The sequence below is a fragment of the Nematocida major genome, assembly GCF_021653875.1.
Source record: "Nematocida major strain JUm2507 chromosome Unknown 2415, whole genome shotgun sequence".
Taxonomy (NCBI): domain Eukaryota; kingdom Fungi; phylum Microsporidia; genus Nematocida; species Nematocida major.
Window position 1 is genome coordinate 183,770 of NW_025952950.1, and position 11,888 is coordinate 195,657.

The 11,888-nt window shown below is 50.0% G+C and overlaps 10 protein-coding genes across 10 annotated transcripts; 6 read left to right on the forward strand and 4 right to left on the reverse strand.

The window, feature by feature from the left end:
• Positions 1-43: 43 nt before the first annotated feature.
• On the reverse strand, positions 44-757 carry NEMAJ01_1301 (uncharacterized protein; the record flags this gene model as incomplete). The annotated part of the gene is made up of 1 exon (XM_047915139.1): positions 44-757. The coding sequence occupies one exon, from the start codon at positions 755-757 to the stop codon at positions 44-46; it is 714 nt and encodes a 237-aa protein (XP_047771096.1).
• Positions 758-1,159: 402 nt separating this feature from the next.
• Positions 1,160-1,834, forward strand: NEMAJ01_1302 (ribose 5-phosphate isomerase A; the record flags this gene model as incomplete). The annotated part of the gene is made up of 1 exon (XM_047915140.1): positions 1,160-1,834. The coding sequence occupies one exon, from the start codon at positions 1,160-1,162 to the stop codon at positions 1,832-1,834; it is 675 nt and encodes a 224-aa protein (XP_047771097.1).
• NEMAJ01_1303 (uncharacterized protein) lies at positions 1,831-2,208 on the reverse strand (the record flags this gene model as incomplete). Its single annotated transcript, XM_047915141.1, has 1 exon — positions 1,831-2,208. The coding sequence occupies one exon, from the start codon at positions 2,206-2,208 to the stop codon at positions 1,831-1,833; it is 378 nt and encodes a 125-aa protein (XP_047771098.1).
• Positions 2,209-2,675: 467 nt separating this feature from the next.
• Positions 2,676-2,960, forward strand: NEMAJ01_1164 (DNA-directed RNA polymerase I subunit RPA12; the record flags this gene model as incomplete). Its single annotated transcript, XM_047915002.1, has 1 exon — positions 2,676-2,960. The coding sequence occupies one exon, from the start codon at positions 2,676-2,678 to the stop codon at positions 2,958-2,960; it is 285 nt and encodes a 94-aa protein (XP_047770959.1).
• A 32-nt stretch (positions 2,961-2,992) lies between these two features.
• Positions 2,993-4,213, forward strand: NEMAJ01_1304 (uncharacterized protein; the record flags this gene model as incomplete). Its single annotated transcript, XM_047915142.1, has 1 exon — positions 2,993-4,213. One exon carries the CDS (start codon positions 2,993-2,995, stop codon positions 4,211-4,213), a length of 1,221 nt encoding a protein of 406 aa, XP_047771099.1.
• A 96-nt stretch (positions 4,214-4,309) lies between these two features.
• On the reverse strand, positions 4,310-5,050 carry NEMAJ01_1305 (uncharacterized protein; the record flags this gene model as incomplete). The annotated part of the gene is made up of 1 exon (XM_047915143.1): positions 4,310-5,050. One exon carries the CDS (start codon positions 5,048-5,050, stop codon positions 4,310-4,312), a length of 741 nt encoding a protein of 246 aa, XP_047771100.1.
• Positions 5,051-5,299: 249 nt separating this feature from the next.
• NEMAJ01_1306 (transcription initiation factor TFIID subunit 5) lies at positions 5,300-7,126 on the forward strand (the record flags this gene model as incomplete). Its single annotated transcript, XM_047915144.1, has 1 exon — positions 5,300-7,126. The coding sequence occupies one exon, from the start codon at positions 5,300-5,302 to the stop codon at positions 7,124-7,126; it is 1,827 nt and encodes a 608-aa protein (XP_047771101.1).
• Positions 7,127-7,213: 87 nt separating this feature from the next.
• On the forward strand, positions 7,214-7,894 carry NEMAJ01_1307 (uncharacterized protein; the record flags this gene model as incomplete). Its single annotated transcript, XM_047915145.1, has 1 exon — positions 7,214-7,894. The coding sequence occupies one exon, from the start codon at positions 7,214-7,216 to the stop codon at positions 7,892-7,894; it is 681 nt and encodes a 226-aa protein (XP_047771102.1).
• A 45-nt stretch (positions 7,895-7,939) lies between these two features.
• NEMAJ01_1308 (uncharacterized protein) lies at positions 7,940-9,181 on the forward strand (the record flags this gene model as incomplete). Its single annotated transcript, XM_047915146.1, has 1 exon — positions 7,940-9,181. The coding sequence occupies one exon, from the start codon at positions 7,940-7,942 to the stop codon at positions 9,179-9,181; it is 1,242 nt and encodes a 413-aa protein (XP_047771103.1).
• Positions 9,182-10,281: 1,100 nt separating this feature from the next.
• NEMAJ01_1309 (uncharacterized protein) lies at positions 10,282-11,888 on the reverse strand (the record flags this gene model as incomplete). The annotated part of the gene is made up of 1 exon (XM_047915147.1): positions 10,282-11,888. A coding segment is annotated over one exon (1,607 nt), but the record flags the coding sequence as incomplete, so codon positions are not given.

Genomic DNA, 11,888 nt, shown 5'->3' on the forward strand with positions numbered 1-11,888 from the left:
GGGCCTTCTAATACATAAAGCGCACGGTGTTTGTTTTTACGCGTTATATCCATCTAAAATACTTAAGCAGCAGCACTGCAAACAGCGCTGCAAACACCAGCAGGATGGTTCTTCTTTTTTGGTTTACCTTTTCTAGCGCCTCCTTTAGCTCGTACGACCCTCCGCGCAGGTTTGATTTTGTCTTTGTGAACAGACTGTCCACCGTGTCCACTCGCTCGCCCTGCATTGAAATGTGCATAGAAACCTCTGTCACCATGCGCCCCAGCTCGCTTATGTGCTGCTCCAGCGCCTCAAACTCTCTTTTTCTAATGCTGCTGATCTCCTCTCTCTGCACCTCTCTCTGCACATACTGGCTGTCTTGCGCGCGGCCGTGTGTGCGGCTCCGCCGCGCCTGCTCCTCCTGCTGAAGCTCGACCGCTAGCCTCTGCTCGTTTTCCCTGTGCCGGCTCAGCGCGCCGGTCAGCCGCAGCACAAACCCTGTGTGTTTTCTTTGCAGGGCTTTTATGATGCACTCTTCCATCTCAGTGCCGCCCTGCTTCTCTGCCTGCTGCTCCTGCAGAGTCTCCAGCGAGTCCTCTATTCTTGCAATTAGCTCCTTGCTGGGCGCGCTCCTCCTGCTCACTGCATTTTCAAGCGTGCACAAGTCTCTTTCAATCGCCTCGACTCGGATCAAAGAGGTGTCTTCAGACTGTCTTGCCCGCTTTTGCGGAATGCTGGCTGTGGCTGCAAGCGATAAAAACTCCTTTGTTCTATCCATAAAAAGTTTATTTTCTCCTTGCTTAAAACACAAATTATTTATGCGTGTATATATGTCTTTGTTCTTTTCGCAATAGACTGCGTTTTCTTTCCGTTCCCCGCCAGAAGCTCCGGCCTAGCATTCTTTGGATGGCCGCTTGGCAGCATGCTTTTCGTGCGGTAGATGCACAAAATGGGCGATGCCGGCTGCTGTTCCGGGCTTGAATCTAAAATATGTGCTCTTTCGCTGCGGGCTGCACGCGCGAGTGCGTGCTATCCTCTGGCAGCACAGCATACCCGGCCTTTTGCTGTGAACGGTGTGTGCATTGGCGTGCTGGCGTAGGTGCGTGCTTCAGGCTCTGGGCCTGCCGATGCTTATTTGGAACGCTGCAGAGCACAGAAGGCGTTCGCCACAAACATAAACATGGAAGCGCAAACAAACCCGGAAATGCGAAGGGAATACGCTACATACAAGGAGATAGTCGAAGAGCGCCTGCAAAGGCTGCATGGCGCCAGCATAGTTGTGGGCATAGGAAGCGGCAGAACTGCCCGAAACTTCCTAGACGAGTGCGTGTCTTTTTCTGCCAAGGGCCCCTCTCTTCTCTTTGCAGCAGCCAGCACAGAGACCGAAATGGAGCTGCAGAGCCGCAAAGCAACGGTGGTAAGCATGCAGTCGGCCGACCGAATTGACATATACTTTGACGGCGCAGACTATGTTGATGGAAGCGGGTGGATGGTGAAGGGCTACGGCGGCGCAGTGTTTCTCGAGAGCATCGCCATGCAAACCTCCTCCCACTCGGTTATTGCGATCCCGCAAAGCAAGTGCGTGGAGAGCTTCCAGGGGATATGCATCCCTGTGGAGGTTGTCAGGCCGTCTCTGCCGCTGGTCAGAAAGCACTTGGAGAAGAGCAGCTGCACCTATAAAATACGGTCTGTTGGAGACACAGTATATACCACAAGCCTAGGAAACATAATTGTTGACGTAATGTACAAAGTGGACCTTCCAAAGATTCTCGATGTGCCTGGCGTGGTGGCCTGCGGGCTTATTCCGCCCAGCGAAAACGTAGAAGTGGTAATAATTAGGAATCCTCTTTATTAGCAGCAGGAAAACGTGCGCTCTTTCTTCTGTCTTTGCAGAATAATCCGGCTGGCCAGAGTGGACACAAGTGCTGTAAGCAGCACGAATCCGTTCCCTGTCATTGTGGACATCATAAGAATCCACGAGCACCCAAAGTGCACTGCGTCTATGACGTACTTGTTCTTTGTGACGCTGCCTATATGGTTTGCTGCGAGCGTAAGGAAAACAATAAACAAGAGAAGAGCCGGGAACCTGTTTTTTGTTATTGCCAGGCCGGGCATAATGTAGGAGCTCATCTCCATTTTCCACTTTATAGACATGCTCATTCCGCAGCAATTTCCCATGTCTTCTTTTGAGGTTTCTCTTTTATAGCACACAATCGATATATTATGCATGGCTAGCGTATTGATTTGCAGACATTGCGCAACGCTTGTTTTATTTGTGCAGAGCCCCCTGGTGCAGCATGTCGTCGCGCTTTTTTGTTTTTAGTTGCATGCACAAAATACAAAGTGGTACATTTTTTTGCATTGACTTCTGCAGTTTTTACACATTTTAAATGTGCGCCTGCGCAGGGCCGCCCCGCGCGCGATGGATGAGAAAAAGGCACACATAGCCCGAATAGAGAAAAGACATGTTTATTTGGCCAAACGAAGATATGCTGCATCAAAAACCCGAACAGCCTAGGTAAGACACGCGCAGAATCCGGACACAAGGCAGGCTCACCGGGATTAAATGGCCCCCCGACGCAGGCTGCTAAGCACAGCAGTTTGTTCAGCAGAAGGCCGCCGCTGCGGCTTGCCCAGACTGCATCCAAACGCACATATGGCGCTGTTTTTACGGGTAGAGCAGCTGAAAATATTTTATGTTCTGTGAGTCGTGCGAAAAGTATTTGAGCGTGTGCACATTACAGTGTGGGTTCTGCGGGAGGAAGAGCGCGCAGAGGGTGGAGTCGATGAAGTCGCAGAGCAAAGAATACACAGTGCAAACGGTGAAGGAAAGACACAGGGGCACAAAAATCAAAGAGGAGTGTCCAGAGTGCAAGTCAGAGAGTTTGTACTACTACACAATGCAGCTTAGATCAGCTGACGAAGGGCAAACGGTCTTCTACGAGTGTGATTGTGGATACAAAGTGAAAGTCAATACATAAATAAAGAGCAAGTTTACTAAAAATATATTTTCATGGAAGAAGAGAAGAAAACAGAAAAAATATCGGGTTCCTTAGAGGTAGAAACAGAAAGCAGCGAGGTCGATGAAGGTTCTTTGCCCGGGAAAGGGGACTCTGCGGGGCCTAGCATTTCGCACGAAGAGGAGGCGTATCTGCCCAGCGCGAGCACCGAGGAGGAGCCTGACGAGGTGCACAAAAATGCATGTGAGGAGAAGCTGAGCGACGGGGAGGACTGTTCAGAGTCTAGCCAGGAGGAAAAGAGCGAGGAGCTCTCCGACAGCGAAAAGGGCGTCCTCTTCGTTCACGAGAACGGGGAAGGCTTCAAAGAAGAAGAGTCCGAGGAGGACGAAAGCAACTCCCAGAAAGACTCTGCCAGCAGCGAGCATTCCAGCATAGCAGAGGAAGGCGACAGCATACCAGTGCCAAAGGAGATGCACATCTACTACGATAAGGACGAGTCGGAAACAAGCGAGGAGGAGGACATTATAGAGGGCCGGGAAGAGACCACGCTTAGCATACCGGAGGAGAGCGGAAAGAGAAAGAAGAAGTCCTCGGACGGGCTGAAAAAGATCATGAAGGAGTGCGCGAATGAGCTTGAGAAGCAGAGAAAGCTTCCGGAGTGCATGGTCATGGAAGACACCATAATAAAAATGCGAGAAAGAGGGTGGAAGCCCAACTGCAAGCCCCTGATTTGGAAGTACAAGGTGGCAAAGTTTGCAGACGAGCCAGACGAGCTGAGCGAGGACTCCGTTCTGGAAAAGTTCAGGTGCCTGATTGAAGCCCCGGAGTCAAAGCTTAGCAAAAGCATCGGAGTAGACTCAAGATACAGCAAGAAGGCGCAGAAAAAAAAGAAGTCCATGGCGCTTGAAATGCTTGGAGAGGCGAAGAGCCAGATAAGCTCAAGCAGGCTGCTGGACATGCAGAAGATGATGAGGCAGCGGGCGAAGGAGGAGAAAGAAATGCAGAATACAGCGCGAAACCTGCATGTAAAGCTGAAAGAAATTGGGTATCAAACAGAGGCTTCTGAAATACTTGCTCTTCTTACGCAGGAGTATATCTGTCAGAAAGCAGACATAGTAAAGAAAATTGAGGCCTCGATAAACACGGTTTCAGCCATAAACAGCAAGAAAGCGGAAAGCATGCAGTACCTTTTAAAATGCATAGCGTTCGTAGAAGAAAAATTTGATGTAGACCAGAAGAATAGGAACATCTGTATTGAAAATGAAAAGAAATAAAAACCCAAAGAATATGCCTTTATATACCCCTCACCATTTATTTTAATACTTGAAATATAGATGAAATGCATCTATATTTTAAAGTCATCAGACATTCTATTTTGATAGAAAATCAGACCACAAGTTCTCACAAATTTGAGAGTCAATCAGATCAGCTCGATCATCTCGGGATTCTTGGTGACTATTCGTAATAAATTCATTAAGATCAAAATCATAACCACTAAACTTATGAAAGTCAATGCTAAAATTTGAATCCCCGGCGTTAGATAAGCCGACTTCGGATTCAGCCACTTTAATATTGTCATGTGAAGAGTCAATGCTAGCGTTCTTACTCGAAAAATCAATGGTTTTGGCAGTTTTTTCATTTTCCTCAGGAGAAATATTAGAAATTGGCCTTTTAAGTAAAGAATTTAAGCTATTCTTTTCAACACAAGCCATATCCTGACTGTCCATAAGTTCTAATTTTTTGTTAAATATGTTAACTATTTCTTTCATTTCACTTAAAACACGCTTTCTAACACGGCTTAAGTACTCAGACAAAGTGCCTATTAGTCGTTGTAAAAATATTTTTTCAATTGCTAAGTCAACTAATGAACTGTCAACTGTATTGAGTTCATTCGAATATGCATATATTTGTGCAATGATCTGGTTGTGAATTTCAATATAGCCATTTTGCAATGATTCTAATGAAATAGCAGTTCTTAACGCAAGCTTCCCCTCTAATGTTGGCTTTTCTTTTTTTCGCAAATTGCTACTTTTTGAATACATACGTCTAATTTTCTTTTGCTCGTTATATACTCCATCCAAATGCGGTTTCCTTTTAATCTTTACTACCATAATAGTTTTTATCTTTGCACTACTTTTATTTTTATATTTTAGCAAATCAGCATCAAAGTCTGGGTGGAAAGCTGTCAAACGTCAAAAAAGCAATTTAAAAAAAAGGCTTCTACGGGAATCGAACCCGTAGCCTCACCCTTACTAGGGGTGCGCTCTACCATTGAGCTAAGAAGCCACACACAAATGTATGTCTCTGACCTGTTCCGCGCCTGCTGCGTTAATACGCGCTCGCGTGCAAAATATTTTTAGATGGACCGAGACAATAGAAGCGACAGAGGCATTCTCGAAAAAAGAGGGTACAGAAGGCCGCACGACCTGGATCCTTCCAGAACGGTGCTTCCGCTGAATGAATATGTTGGCGACAAAGAGATCACCTCCCGCCTGTCGGTTAGAAACGTGGCGCTGCTGGACCCTGCAAGCCCTTTGGATGCAGGATACTCCAAGCTGCGCCAGTGGATTGACGACTCTCTTGACGCCTTCAAAAACGATCTGAACAACCTTCTGTTTCCTGTTTTTGTCCACTTGTATCTGGACATGATATCCATACGGAGAGAGGCCGACGCAGCTGCGCTCATGAGCGAGTTCAAAGAAGACTTTGTGGAGGTGCATGCAAACGAAATACGGCAGATAGAAATGGTCCGCGACATCTCGAACCTCAAGGAAAACCAGCTGGCCATGGCGTTTTTGTCGAACAAGTACCACCTAACCATGGGAAAGTATGCGTTTGACCTGCTGATCGACTTTCTGGAGCTAAACGGGCTGCTCAAAATAGGGAAAATTGTAAACCAGTTTTTGAACATAAAGGTGTTCACGGGGAAAGTGGGCGACGAGGTGGTGGACATAGGGCTTGTTGGCGTGGCCGACTTTGACTTCAACAAGAAGGCCATTGCGAGCGGAGTCCACTACATCTCCCCAAAAGTGGAGGAGCTTGTGCTGACAGAGGAGCAGTACAAGTACGAGTACCTGGACCAGTTTCTTGGCATTTTAAAAAAGAAGAAGCTGGAGAACATGCCGCCTCCCATCGACCGCGTGCCCGTTCCCAGCCCCTCAGCCTCGCAGATCGCGTCGGAGATCGACAAGCTGAGGGACCTTGCAAAGCGGATGAATGTGGGAAAGCACCAAATGCCAAGCATCTGCTGCTACACTGTACATAACACGTTTGGGACGCTGTGCTGCTCAGACTACTCGGCCGACCTGAAGCTGGCTGCCTTGGGGTACTCCGACTCGTACATTGAAATCCACTCCCTCACCGACGAAAACCTTCTGAAGCTGAAGCAGAGCATATACCTGAAAACCCCGGAGATGCGAACAGGGAAGGCAGACGACGCGCGCGACGACGTGGGGAAGGTTGTGCGCCTTATTGGGCACTCTGGGCCCGTGTACGCGGTGAAGTTTTTCGCCAGCAAGAGGTTCCTTCTCTCGGCGTCCCAGGACAGCACCATCCGACTGTGGTCTCTTGACACGTACTCGGAGATAGCTGTGTACCAAGGGCACTTTTTCCCGGTCTGGTGCGTGGACATTGCCTCGAACGACTACTATTTCGCGTCTGGCTCCAGCGACAGAACCGCCTGCGTGTGGAGCGTGGAAAGCTCCAAGCCGGTCCGGCTGTTTGCGTCCTCTCTCAGCGACATAATGTGTGTGAAGTTCCACCCGAACTCGAACTACCTGTTCACCGGAAGCTGCGACTTTAAGATCAGAATGCACGATCTGCAGGACGGAGAGCTTGTGCGCCTTTTCGTGGGACACAAGGACGCAGTCACGTGTCTGGATGTGTCTGCGTGCGGAAAGCATCTGATTTCGGGAGGGAAGGACAAGACTGTTATTCTGTGGGATATTGGAACCGGAAAAGCGCTGTTCAAGTTCACAGGGCACGACGGATTTATTTTTTCTGTGAGCTTTTCGTACTTCTCCTCGCTCATTGTCTCTTCTTCCAGCGATTGCACTGTCAAGCTCTGGGATAAGTACAAGGGAGAGCTTGTTTCTACGTACTACACGAAGTCCACGCCCATCAACAGGGCCGTGTTCGGGCACAGAAACATCATATCCTGCCTCGGGGCGTACACGCCAAAGAAGTAAATAAAATTCTTTCTTTACAGCGCGCCGCGATGCACGGCCTCTGGGCGTGCCCAACTATTTAGATGTATTAAAAATACTTTTGCGGAAATGAAGATCATATTGGACAGAAAAGCATGTGCTGCAATAGATAAGGGAGTTGCCGGAAAGTTTGAGCACCTTTCCATGGCTCTGAAGGAGTCTGGCATGTACGTGCAGGCTGTGGACAAGTCCAAAAGCATTGTGGTTGACCACTACATAGACAAAGTTCTTCTGGAGTCGTATACAGAGGGCGAGGGCGTGACCGTCCCGCACGTCAAGTTTCTCCTGAACGGAATGGACCGGCTGTACATATCCAGGGTTGGCGCCCTGCTGAAGCTTCTTTGGACCGGCGAGGGCGTCACCCTGGAGAAAAACTTGTACACGCTGGACTTCGAGTGGACGGAGGTGGAGTACAGCCTGGGCTCTGTCGTCTTTCCGCTGCCATACACAGGGCTGGCCCTCATCAGAAAGGTGTGCGGGGGCGAGCTGGAGATGCATGTAAGAGAAAGCGCCGTGGAGATCCGCGCGCTGTCTGAGAACTGCGTGACGCTGACCGCCGCCCTGGACACCCCCGTGGGAGAAGCATGCATGTTCACGCTGCTTAAGTACCACCTGGACAGGCTGCCAAAGTATGCATACACCACGGCAACTTTTAGCGTGTACCGGCAGGGGCTGGTTGCTCTGTCTTTGGAGGCGCTGGGGGTCATAACCACGGTGACCATAGCAACAGAGGTTGTGTTTTTCAGCTAGCGGCGGCTTTGAAGCGCGGATATGTGCAAAATATTTTTAGCTGGCATGCATGTTGAAATATACAGCATAGACTATGCAAACGAGCGGGGAAAGGAAATCCAAGAGATTGAAAGAAGCATAGCGGAGACAAAAAAGAACAAAATGCTATTTCAGGCGCTTCCGTTCCACAAGCGAAGGAGGACCGCGTCCTTTGACGAGAGAAGGCTTCCCCGGGAATGCCGGAGAGGGGAGAGAAATAAGCGGCGGCGGATTAAGCAGACGGTGAAGGACCAGGAGACTCTGCTGAAGGCGCACACGTGGTACGCAAAGAGGTTTTTCATGTACAAGCGATCAGACATGGCCGTTCCTTTCAAGCGGCACTCAAAGAGCGAAGGCTTCATTGCAAAGGCGCTGAAGACCAGAGGCGTGCTTTGCGACGCTTCCTACAACAAAGTGTTTGTCTCCGAGAAAGCGCGCCCGTGCGGGGCTGTGTTTGACGGAGAGTATGCCCGGACTTTTTCCTGGAGCGCGCCAGCAGAAGACAAACCAGAGAAAGACGGCGAAAAAAGCGTCATTATTGCCGAGAGGCCAGCGCGCCTGGGGGACACGCCAGAGCTTAAGGAGGTGAAAGGGCTTTCTGTGTTTGAGGTGTTTGGGGCACAAAGCATGTTTTGCAAGGATGCGTTTATTAACTGCACGTCTGTGGAGGCGCTCCTGGACGCAGAAAAGCTTGCGTACGTGTGCATGCGAGACAGAGACAAGTCTTACGTGCTTGTGCCCAGAAGGCACTGCATGGAGCTGCTGCAGAAGGCTGTCGTCGCGGGCATTGTCCCGTGCAGCATACAGGAGCTTCAAAGAATTGCAACAGAAACCGAAAAGGTTGTGTATCCGTACGACATTCCGCAGAATGCGGAAGGAAAGGCCTTTTTAGAGCACATGGCGCAGACGCATAAGGAAGAGCAGGAGAAAAAGCCAAAAGGAAAGCGGGAGGTTGTTTTTGGGCCTCTCTATGAAAAGCCTCTGGCAGAGCAGAAAATGCTTTTGTTTGTGGCGGAGAAAGGAAGCTTTCCGCGCCGCTCGCCTGTTGCTGTAAGCACCCGCACAGAGGACTTTGTTATGGACGGGAGCGAGAACGTGGTGGGCGAGGTAGGGCGGTCGTCTTTCTGCTTTGCCAAAGGCAAAACCACGGGCGTAATGTACGTGGACGAGGATGTGCACGCAGAAAAGCATCTGTTTGTCCGCAACTTAAAGAACAAAACGTTTCGAAGGGTTGAGTGCACGCCCGTCACACACGACATGATTCTATAGCCAGCATACAGCCACAGACTTCCTACAAGCGCCGCACACATTTGCCTGTCTTTCCACAGAATGCCCTCTGGAACACAGAAGAACTCAATAAATTCATATGTTTATAGCGCTTTGGTTTTAGAGAGCACCGCGCTGTTCTTCCAGAAACAGCAAACCCATGCTCCTCTACTATGCTTGCTCTCGCCACTCTCAAGGCCTGCCTGCCCGACTTTATTTTGCAAGTGCAGAAGAGTAGTTTGCAGAAGCACCCAGAAGCAGCAGGAAGCAAGGTGATGATGAGAAGAGGTTAAAACATAAAGGAGCAGCATCCTACTAACTCCTTACACCTAGCAGCCAGCCAATCAGGCTGCTGATGATTTCTTTATCGGGCTGTGGACGGGGCCCACGTGCAAGTGAGGACAAGAAGTGCCGAGTGATCGGACACTCCGACTAGTAAATATAGTATAGGAGTGAGGAGTCTCTTACACTTCCTGCCTGAATGTAAAAAAACATTCTGTATTTATAGACGAGAATTTACCATACTGGGACAATGCCTGCATTTGGAAATATATTTCTTCCAGAAGCTTCTAAAACCTGCTAAATGCAGGAAATGGGGAATTTCCGGAACTTTTATTTCTCCAAAATTCGAAAAAATAAAGAAAAAGTCCCCCGCAGCCGCGTTTTCAGGCACCCTGCACCAAATTTTTTCAATTTGTTTTTTCGAGACCACGCTCCGGGCAAATGCGCGAAAAGCCCTGTACAGTGGCACACGGCGGAAAAACAAACTGTGAAAAGCCTTGCAAGAGCACGCCTGCGGCAGAGGCCGACTGGCTCGGGAAGGGGCCAAATTTCAGGATTTTCTGCTGATTTTCTGCAGGAAGGCACAGGCCAGGCATGCAGCAGTGCTCGGGAAGGGCTGATGTGTGCAGCGCATGCTTTCTGAGCACTGCCGCGTCGTCTCTGGTGCTGAGACATTTTCCATAGAATGGCATGCATGCAGAAGGAAGAAGAGGAAAAGGAGAAAAAAGAAAGAGGCTGCACGCCAGAATAAAGAAAACAGCCCGCGGGCAGAAGACAAAGGTGTTTGCACTTGCTTTTATTTAGCCGCAGAGATCTGCTGTTCAGGGAATGCGGGCCACTTTGTATAAAACCCTTTTGTATGCTATTACGTCCTCGAGGTGCTTTTTGTCTGGGAGGTCGACCAAGTGCATGAACTTGTTCAGCATGAACTGCTCGTCCGAGAAGGCAGATCCTGCCTGCTGGATGCAGCTCTCCTTGGACAGGACTCCGCGAACATACATGTTCAGGAGGAAGTACAGGTACTCCTCCAGGTGCTCCTCCGGCTTCTCCCTCTCCTCCTTCTTTCCGTAGAGTATGCCGTGCGCTGCGTTTCGGATTCTCTTTATGCGGTTCGCCTCGTCTGGGACTTCGCTGAGGTAGTATCCTGCCAGGAAGAGGTACGCCTCCTTCTCGGAGACATTTGACATGTTTGCAAGTGCAGTCCGCACCGTGGGAGAAAGTTTTTCTGGGAGCGGGTGCTTGGTATAGAGCGCTCGCAGCATGCTAGACTCGCTGCAGCGGAAGCCCTCCCGGACGTCCTCCTCCCGCAGCGCATCCATTTCCAGCAGGAGGCATGCAGCATTGTATGTGCAGTCTCGGTCTCGCAGGCTGGAGACAATCTCCTCGAGGCCCTCGCTGCTGTTTATGCGGAACAGAATGTGCATCTTCAGAATCTTCTCCTTTGGCGTGTCTTCGCTTGTTGCGACAAATGGGTCTGTTTCCAGCTTTATTGCGTGTGTCTGCAAAAGAAACAAAATGCACTCGAGAGCTTCGGTCTTGCTGCGCGTCCCAATGTAGCTGCTCATGCTGTTTGCGATCTTCTCCACGACCGGAAGCGCGAGCAGCTCCTTGCGCATGCTCGCCAGCTCCTTGAGCGCGCAGAGGGGGAGAAACTCCAGCACGAGCGCTGCCGTCTCCAGAAGGCTGCAGTTGACAGAGGCCTGCAACAGCCTGCACAGGCGCGAAAAGAGAAGGGGGAAGTTTCCGTGCGTCTCTTCAATGCCCTGCCTGTTTTTGCAGAGAACTCTAAAGCAGTGCACCAGGTCGCTCTCGGAAAAGGTTCCTGCAGCCTGCCTCTCTATGGAGACAAGCGCAGAAATGGCAGCGCCAAGAACGACCGGACTCTTCTCGTCGAGGGCCTGCCGGATTGCGCATGTCTTTGTCTCCCGGAACGCGGCAAACAGAGCAGGCGCTGCCAGGAGGGCGGACTTTCTGATGATGTCGGAGCTCGAGCAGAAGCTTTTTTCAATTTCGTACGAGAAGTGGTTCAGGAACTCCGGGTCCTTCACCTTGGATATAAAGTCAAACGCCAGGGATGTTTTCAGCGCGTGCAGGGGTGTTCTGTACTCGAGGTCTCCGCTTATTTCCTGCTTGACTGTGTTGACGGCCAGGATGAGGAGGCTCGAGTCGCTCCGCAGGGAGCGCAGAACAAAAGAGTATGCAAGACACTTCACCTCAATGGCGTCGTGCCCGATCAGGCTGAGAACCTGCGGGAACAGCTGGGCCTTTTCCTTGTACGAAATGCTTTTTGTGGACATTATGTGGAAGGCCTTTATGATCAGCCTTTTCTCGCCCGAGGATAGGCTTTCCTTGGCTCTCTGCAGGGGCGACTTCTCTGCAGAAACTGCATTTTCTATAAGGGCTCCTGTCAGGGTGTACATAAATGGCC